General features: G+C 42.1%; 1 protein-coding gene across 1 annotated transcript in view; it reads right to left on the reverse strand.

Annotated features, from left to right (window-relative positions):
* LOC136442534 (sialate:O-sulfotransferase 2-like) overlaps positions 1–9,917 on the reverse strand; it is a 32,107-nt gene extending 22,190 nt beyond the window's left edge. The window contains exon 1 of the mRNA XM_066439453.1: positions 8,841–9,917. Coding sequence (XP_066295550.1) covers positions 8,841–9,255 — 415 coding nt within the window. The 5' untranslated portion in view covers positions 9,256–9,917. The remainder of the gene's footprint in view (positions 1–8,840) is intronic.
* Between the last annotated feature and the right edge of the window lie 236 nt (positions 9,918–10,153).

The following is a 10,153-nucleotide window of genomic DNA, read 5'->3' on the forward strand; positions in this document are numbered from 1 at the left end:
CTCGTACATCATTTAGCGTACGTCTGGCAGCTAGGATATAGATGTCTTTGAAATTCGGAATTGAGTTAGGAACCGGATTTGATTTGTCACCGATTGAAGATCAGGCTGCACCAGATTTATTCACCTTGTAGTTCAGAAATGGCGCCATATATTCACGTTTGCGGCTGGCACGAAACTGCGTTTAAAGGGGAGTCATCTGGGAGCTGCGGTCCCATGACTGTTTGGGTATAACGATCTCCAGGAAAAGACGATTGATTAGAAAATGTACCGTTTTCCTTGTAGAGTGCTCTAGAGACTACTTAAAGGGGTCAAAAAAGCTAATATCTAATATCGTCCTGAGAGATACGAAGAAAACACAATAGACGCACTACCCTGTTGAATTTTCCAGTAATTTTTTATCCAAATCAAATTTTCGTTTTCAAAATGAAACCTAGCGTTGTCATTTAGGAAACCTTGCTACTGTATTTACAAAGACCACAAACCATATTTCCTAACGTTAGTAAATTGTAGATGTTGGCGAACCAATTTTACAGGCTTAGGGGCTGTACACAATGTAGGTATACAAGGACGTCGTCCATTTCCTGGAGCCACAATGATTCCAATTTTAGTTACAAATTGTTGACAACTGGTAGAGGGATTTCATCGATCTTATGCCACATCTATAGAGCAAGAAACGGCGTTTCAATCATCACCGTTGCCGTTAAGCCGAAGGTAGGAAGGCTCAATCTTACTAATGAGATCCCTGTTGGGTTGGGAAAGTTGAAACATCGCACGGAAACTTTCTGTATCTGTATAGCCGGTATGTAACCGCCGTTTGGTGTAGCACACCAGCTTCGCAGGCACGCAGCACGATGGCAGCTGGTTATATCACATCGAAAGACTGCCGTTCTAAGATAGTTCAATCCTACCAGAGACATCTGACCGTTTCGAAAATTATATCCAGTTGCTTGAGTACTGCTTTTGGTGTATCTTACTACCTTGATGTCTAACATTCACAGACACATCGATCCGAGGTTGATAATTCTGGTGCTTGAAGGCATGACTATTTCTCGTTCTTTTCTGAGCTGATTCTGATTATGTCTAACGTTGGGTAACCTAAATTCGGGATTTTTCCGATAATGGTTGACTGAAATCAATCTAGCAGAACAATAAAACATCCTTTTTTTCTATTATTCTGTCAGTATCATGTACTATCTTTGCACTAATCATATATATGGTAGATTTTGTCTCTAGTCGTGCTGACACCATAATATTTCAACTTCAAACTACCGTGCGCCGCACGCACAATTACGGTGCTGTCGGACAGGGGGGCACATTAATTCGGGAGAGAAGATTCGTCTTGAATATCTTACCGCTAATCACATTTTATACAGCAGCTATTCGTTCCATCCTTGGCTTGAGGAGAGTGCTATGGATATAGACGTGTCCAAGTAAAAAAAATACACGAAAAAACGGCCGTACCGCACACATCAGGCCAGTTCGGGAACAAGCCGTGTGTTGAGTCGGTAGAACTTCACTCAAAGTCGGCCCATCGTCATCATCGGGCAACGTGTAACGTTACATTATTCATGGCAAGTTAGCTGGATGCCGTAGCAATGGTAATACTACTATGTCCATGTGTTCCTTGTTGTGTTAGGAGCAAACTTTGAGGAAAATATCTTCCTCAGTCCACTATCACACGCAGCATTTAGACAAAAAAGTGTTCCTCACAAACCTTTGTCGTCTGCTTGACAACAGGATTCTGGTTAAAAATATGGCGGCGGGAAAATACACGTGCCGTAGGTTGTAGCAACAGAGAGGAGTTTTGATGATTAATCACACTTAGAATCCAGTTGTAGGCTAGCAAAAGAGATTGTAATAAGTTGTCTTGTAAATAGTTGTGTTTAGCAGGAAGCGGATGTGACATTTTTCTTATAAACCAGCCGACAACCATGTTGTGTACTTCTCCCACGAAGCCCTCAGACTGTTCCAATAAGGGACGGAGAGTTTTTGACCTCGTCGCCTTATAATCCATGCTTATCGAAGCTTTTCAGACAGTGTTCTGAATACGTAAGTCTGTCAGGTTTGCATTTCTAGCGGTATTACTTATGTTGCATCTAGCACATATCCCTAAATACCCCGTTTTCGAAAAATCCCGACTTTAAGTACCCCACGAATTTAGGTTACCCAACGTTACCAGTTTATTATAAAGTCGACCCTGAGGGAAAGCGAAGCACTCGGTTTGCGTTCAGTTGGAACAGTGGCAGGTCGCTCCGGTGTCTTCTGTGCTATCTTCAGAAAGATACCTGGCGTCTAAATGGCTGATTAGAAGTACATACAGATGAGAACGCAGAGGGAGGTCTTGCTAGAGGGCAGCAAATCTGCATAAAATATGCAGAAAACGCAGCGTTGCAGCGTATTACATTTGTTTGAGTCATACGTGTAACTTTATATAAAAGACATAGTCGAGGCCCTCTGACGTATATATTTTCCAAGTCATTTGAACTGTAAAACGGTTGTCTCTTAGAGTTTCGTCAAAAATCTTGTTTCTATATTGTTTCTTGAGTCAATAAATGAATGAATTTGATCCTTTATAGATATAGATGCAACGTAACAGAAAAACACATTTAGGTTGTCTTTATGCATTTTGAAACTATTCTGGAAGAAGGAGAGTTATATTGAGCTTCAACTTTCCATAAGTCTGTGGTGTTGCGTTTTCTGGAATGTCATCTATGGTTGATTTACGATAGCCTTCGCTCCTCATATTGACGAGACTTCAGGAAGACAGATGGCCAGCGCGGTCTGCTGTTGGCTCGGACTCTAGATTAAAGGCGCTCCTGTCTGTTTTATTGCACGTGGTGCATTACGCTATTTTATGGAGCACAGACATATTGCCGACTTCTCGCCGTAAAGCTTCAGGACACTGGAAGGTCGGACGTTTATGATACTCTGCGTTTCGGTCTTATTAAAGGTTGCTCATCCGTATCGTGTAAGACAAACATTACTGCGGAGTATAAGCTCTTTAATGACAGCGCATTCCTCGTAACTATTCTCCCTCTTTAAATCTTTAAGATTTTGTTTGAATATTTTTCGTTCTTACCTTTAATGATAGCGTCCTTGCAAATTTTGCGGGTAATGTTTGGTCATTTGATGAAAGAGACATAACGGTACATAATACCTCACCGAAGTAAATCCGGACGAATGATGATGATTATGAATGCATTTTGCCAAATACTAGTTGGGTTCAAGATAAGATATGTAAGTTTTAAAGTTATTGCAGTCATACAACATGCACCCCCTTTCACTACAACTTACTCGGCTATATCATTTCCTTACCCCAAACATCAGAGTTAGGATATTTAGAGTATTTTATCCATGAAACTAAGTTTATTGTGGCCAGATCTAGATTTGCATGTGGCACCCTTCCCAATCAGCGAGGTGGCCGAGTTAGATAAACAGAGTCGAAACCACAACCACCAGTCCCAGCGCGACTAGTTATGTGCTTCCGCGAAACAACCGTGCACACGGCAAGACCATGTCGTTAATGACAGCATTACTTTCCATTCTACAGGGGATATGCCGTCGTAAAACTCGTTACGCTGCTTTGTTCTCAATTACCGCTGGTAATTATGGTAACGCAGGTAGAAATTGAAAAGCTAAGTACGTTCAGACTGGTAGATATGTCATCAAGGCCTTGTATATACCATTTAACGTCATTCTATGTCTTGTACAATTTTGCAGAGGTTATAGACAGTAGGTATGTAAAATACACATACGTTAGGGAAATATACCATAGAGGGGAACTATTCATGAATGGGTGTTATCTTCTGTATAAGCCACCGTCCCGTTTATTGCGACATATCGATCGACCTTTAGCAGCGTGATGCGATGGTAATCGTTATATGCAACGATTAGAAAACAAACCACCATCTTCACGATGCAATAACCTGGTGAATTAGAAATGAATATTGTCTACGAACGTTAAAAGATGGTAAATGTAAACTCGCAATTTGCAAATACAAGGACCATAGTAAATGATAAGAAAAGGTTACATAGTTAGGGCCCAATCAAAAGAATCGAAAATGGATTCTAATAAAAAGATGGCTTAATTGCTTATCAAATTTAGTATCCATGCGGGAAATGAGACAGTGCTGCGGAATTCTCCTTTACATTTACCATTTTATCACATGCAGAGATCCGATGATTGAGATATCGTCAATATGTTCGTCCGTTGTCCTAATTTTTCTGTTGTAGGTACATTGTAGATATCGGTATGTGCAATGTCGACAGTAACTACGTTTACACTAAGACTAGGTCAACAGAATCAAAAGATTGTAGGCTTATGTTAAAGATTTAGGAGGATCACTTACTTATTCATGATATGGAATAACTGTTAGTGGTAGAAAGTAGGGCGGCCCTTGCTCTTAAGCTGAGGATCATGACAAAAATAGCTGTACTGAATTGAAAAAAAATACATGAATATTGCATGTTTCAAAGGACACAACCCTTCTATTGCATACAACACACTTAGGACGTAGATGTTGACTGCAAACGTAACGGTAAAAATACGTCCCAAATGACAGTAGCTTCTGGCCAGTATTAGGTAATGCTCGGTTTTAGAAAGAAACGCATGTGAATTTCTTTTATATCAGACCACGATATTACCATCCGTCCCCGCACTGTTATAGCACCCAATATTGCTTGCCATTTGCTGGCTGGCTGTAAAACCATAAAGTCGAGCATCCCAGCGTCCAACTTTGACTTTTAACGGCATATCTTTATCTGACTCCACCGCGGCCCCCCGGCAAATGGGCACGGTGCAGTCGTAAACAGTAAAAGATATGGTAAGCTCACATCTTGTTACATGGCCGGCAAAGCTTAATGGCCGCGCGGGGGGTGACCGGGTTGTTAAGTGGTATGTGCAGTTTACCCGATGACTGTCAGGCGCGTCGTAAATGAAGACATCACGGGCTAGGCCTCCCGTTTGAGGACAGTAAAGCTGTCGTAAACTACTGGTTAATGCGACTTGGAAGGTCAGGGGTGTTTCGTTGAATAACCTTGTGGAGTTGCAGACGTAGATTGGCACCAATTGCAACGCCGAAAGCATTGAATTAACGTATGACATATACATAGGTCTTAGAGTGTCTGGTAAATGTTATTTGATATTATCAAAAAGGCGTTCAAGATTCTTAATCAACAAATGGCGCTGAATGATTTGCACATTTAGTGCGTTTTATAGCGTGTTGATTGGCTTCACATCGTGGTTTGTATACAGGGAGTATGCAGTCCGAAAGTAGCTGCCTAAAGTATTCTAAAGACTACACATTCCGCACCAATGAGAAGACCATTCTCTATGGTGTTCAACAGACTGTGCATTCAGCACCAAGGAGAGGTCCATTCCGTATAGTGTTCTTCCGATTACATATTCAGAGCCAAGGAAATAACCCTTCTTTATGGTACTAGTATTTACAGACTACACATTTAGCACAAAGGAGTGAACCATTCTCTATAGTGTTCAACAGACTGCGCATTCAGCACCATGGAGAGTGCCATTCTCTATAGGGTTCTGCAGACTACTCATTCAGGACCAAGGAAATAGCCCTTCTTTATAGTATTTACAGACTACACATTTAGCACAAAGGAGTGAACCATTCTCTATATTGTTCAACAGACTGCGCATTCAGCACCAAGGAGAGTGCCATTCTCTATAGTGTACTACAGACTAAGACTACTCATTCAGGACCAAGGAGAGTGCCATTCTCTATATTGTTCAACAGACTGCGCATTCAGCACCAAGGAGAGTGCCATTCTCTATAGTGTACTACAGACTAAGACTACTCATTCAGGACCAAGGAGAGTGCCATTCTCTATATTGTTCAACAGACTGCGCATTCAGGACCAAGGAGAGTGCCATTCTCTATAGTGTACTACAGACTACTCATTCAGGACCAAGGAGAGTGCCATTCTCTAAAGTGTTCTGTAGACTACAAATTCAGCACCAAGGAGAGCACTAGTCTTCATAGTGTTTAAGAGAACAAAAGAGTCCATGCATTTTATAACATATCACAGGTAGTAGAGCATATTGAACACATTGGGGACGCAAGGCATATTAAATTAAGGGTAGAAAAATGACAATATCAACCTTGGTCTATAGATTCGGTGGGCATTTATATCTATCAAACAGAGTTAACCTTTTCACACATAGTTCAGGATGTCAGATTTTCGATTTTTTTATTGTGTAGGTCTTTTCTGAGAACGGTGCGAGTATTCCATCCAATGTGAAATCTGAAAAGCATCTTTTCTTGCTCTCCTTTTGCAACGGCCTCATCAACACTGCAAGATTATGGTCACACCGCATTACAAATGAGCCTGAAATTGCACGGTAGCGTTTTACGAGTGAATTACGGTCTTGCTATGTTATCTCTCATTCATACTCGGGGCGTTTCGCAAACGCTACCGGAATACTCAAGCATCTAAAGGCATTACAAATCGCAACATATAGGTGCTTCTGATCGTTTTGTCATGGTTTTCATATCGGCTATACAATACACGCTAAATTCTATATGTTGTGCAACACTCGGCTTCACAAATTACCATGATTTCTCTTTCCTCTCGCGGGTTTAGGAGAAAAGTGCCGTCATCCATCAGAGAGGCGGAAACGTGCGACTCGCTACACTGGAGCAATTATGTCACCAGAAGGAACTGCCTCGGCCTCTGCACCCCAGACGTCCGCGGGGGCGATCTCGGGCCGCTCCTCGGGGCCACCTCCATCCATCGCCGGGCCCATGAATGAATCATACCGACGCGAGGTCGACCTTTCGATATTACCTCCCCGTCCCCTGCTCTCCGCGGATGTGATTCCCATCTTTGTTAACCTTTACGGAGATGTACCGAAATGTTAACAAGGAGCCTGGGAAAGCAAGCTCTCTCCCGACAGCCATTTTCTACAATATAACCTCACTCTTGAATCTTCCTCTGAACGAAGTGAGTTTACCCTGGGAATAATGTGCACCTGGAGCCATTTATTTCATACGTGATGATGTACATTACTCAAAGTGTTAAAGCACAACAAACTACAGAAACAAAGTATAGACATCCACGCTGCGCTAAACGTGCTGGCTTAATTCGACAGCTTTATTAGATTAACTTTTAAGTATTTTGACATTTTGTCAACATTCCATCCGTTTGAAAATGTGAAATTTGAAAGTGCAAAAATTGAAGGAAATACTGCTTTGAGTCATAAGACAAGACACTTTTAATGTGTGCTCTTGTGCTAATCAACAGCTTCAAATTGAAATATTAAGAGCATGACCCATACCAAACCCATAGCAGATACTTGTAAGAACATACCGAGATTCATTTGATGAACATAAACGAAAATTCCATTTGTCAAGGCAGGAATTCTAAAGGGTAAATTTTGACCGTACCCAAAGCCCACTGATTCAGATTATTCATTGAAACATGGAGGGTCTTCAGAAAATGTGCTTAGGGTCATGACTACGAAATCACTTCATCTGGCTAAAATAACCTTTATTTTAAAGTCAAAGTCTACAAAGAAAAGCGTATAAATAGCGTCTCAACACCCTACAGCGTGCCCATATCCAACGTAACAGATACTCATCGGTTATTCCGAAAAATGACATCCCCGAAAGAAAATTGAAATTAATCTTCAACATGTCTTGTGGTCGAATAGTTCAACCGAGGATGTCACGATGTATTATTTATACTCATATTGATATCCATCAAAATATGATATTATAGGTTTGCTTACATCATTGTGTTATCTTGACCTATGAAATAATGCTTTTTAGTTCTCTCAAACACATACACAGCCATTACGACATTGTGACGATGTTTATAATGGAATATTTTGAATTTTGCTCATAATTTTGTGATAATGTTCTGAAGCAATTTGGACGGCTCCTGACCTCCTGCTAGACCTATATCCATTTCTTAACAGACATGAATTGTCATAATTATCATAATTGATTTATCATGACGCATCATACTCTCCGTGGAAATGGGTTGAATGGGATGTCGAATTGTAAAGAAGAGCAAATATAGTGGTATATACGTACAGAACCTGAATACCTTCAGTGCAGCTCTATATGTCCCCAGAAATGTCATAGTTGTACACTATTTCAATAGGTAACTCAAAGGAAATTCTAAAGAGTCAGTCTGGAGAGACGTAATTCGGACGTTACAGGCAGATTATAAACCCCCTTGTCATAAAGCTGAGACGCTTTAGTTGCTTTGATAATTCATTCAAACAACAATTGTTGTCACTGCCATGAGCAGGGTCGATTATACTACATTGTTGTTGAAGTTAAAGGTTTACTGAAGTGGCATATATGCATTGTGAGATTTTCTGCCCCGTCCTGTTTGCCTATATTGAATAAAACATCCCTTGACTCCAAGTCCAAAGGCAAGGCTCAGTGCCTAAGATGTCAATGGGGAGTGAAAAGCGACTGTGCAAATGTAGCGATGCATACATGATAATGATTACACAGGCACGCGCGACAGCTTTTCTAATAAATCTATAATGAAGCGGCAGTCATCTAACCGCTCCGCAAATACAAGTGCACACCAACATGTAAAACCTTTCATACCGCTTACCAAAAACTCATTAACGTTACGAGGCAATGTCTACCAACCAGTTTCCAGCGTTGCACCAACGCCTTTCTTTCTTCATTACTTCCCCACTCCCACGCACACCACCGGGTAATTCTTTCACTACTACACATGATTTAGCTGGGGGTAACTGCCTTCGCTTCTGCCCCATTTACTCCATCTACCGATCAATGCCAGCTACGTACACTGGCATCGGCAAAGTAGCTGTCTTTCAAATGGCAGGGACTTACCGTTGATCCCGGCTAGTGTTAATGGCTGGTACATGACTCTTCCTGGTCTCTCTTTGATTGCCTTTTTGATAAAAGCCTGGTGATCTACAGCATTGGCCATTTCTGTCGAAATCTCTCTTGTTTTATTCCCAGGGGCTGATTTTCTCCCGACAGGGATGGACCCGAAGCGTGTGTTTTTCTGATTCCCTGATTTAGACACGGCCGAAGGTCTTGAACGATGTGAAAGCTGTAAGTCTGGCAGCATAGAAAATTCTACGCCCTCAAGAAGGTCCCGTTTGGAAGGAAATAGATTCGTGTTGTCCACCTGCCTTGTTATCAGCATCAGGCTGCAGAGGGAAACCCCCGTGAGCACAAGAAGCGCTGGGGTCCCTACTCTCATGGTAGCCCGGGAAAGCTTGAGCAGCAGGCGGGCCATCAGAAACTAGGGGCCGACGATGCCCCCTCTCCTTCCGGTACAGCTGGGCAATCCTCTCCCAGACGTAGTTGGTATCGAGAGTGCAGATCATACACCCACTCAATAGAATCACAACATTTTCTCCAACACAGTTGGAATACAGTAATCTGAAAGGCCAGCCCTCACGGTTATGTGATGAACTTTCCTCAGATGTGACACCGAGTAGGCGGAAAATCTTCTAAATGGCAGCTGATTTCCAAGAATATAACTGATGGTCTGCAACCTCCAACACGAATCAAACGCACCCGATCAGTTCTTAAAGATAGTCCATGACCCGCGGTAATGTAGAGATGTTCGTAGTCACCGGTGGTGCTTGCACTTCCAGCGACCTCCTCTCCTGAACGTGCCAAAGGAAGAACGATATCCGCATGTCTCCGTGCGCGAGCACCGTCCTATTTCATACATAAGTTCAGTCTCGCTTGCGGAGAGTCCAATAGGTGATGACGTTAAAACTCATCGAAAATTTATGAGCAAATGTGCAGAATAGTCTGGCGGAGAAAAGCTCCAAGTCTCAAAAGGTTAAGCTGCCTGTAAAGTGAAATATTAAAGGCGTTTCTTTCATCATCACTGCGCGGATTCACGCCTTGATAAATCCGCCTCTTCCCCATTGCCCTATCCGCCCAAGTCTATTACTGCCCACCCAGCCTTGCAAAATTGCACATTTGAAGAGGATTCAATCCCAGTGCACAGTGTGCCGAGGGAGTAAGAGAGGCTCTCCTGTGGATGAAAGCACTGGAATGGACGGATGTAGACATTATGGCTGGTAACAAATATCGTTTACTCGGATGTCTAACCTTCATTAACGACTGGGGCTCGAGCAGTATGTGATGGCTCAATATTCGTTTTAACCCTAACGTTG

The sequence above is a fragment of the Branchiostoma lanceolatum genome, chromosome 1 (assembly GCF_035083965.1).
Source record: "Branchiostoma lanceolatum isolate klBraLanc5 chromosome 1, klBraLanc5.hap2, whole genome shotgun sequence".
In the NCBI taxonomy this organism is placed as follows: domain Eukaryota; kingdom Metazoa; phylum Chordata; class Leptocardii; order Amphioxiformes; family Branchiostomatidae; genus Branchiostoma; species Branchiostoma lanceolatum.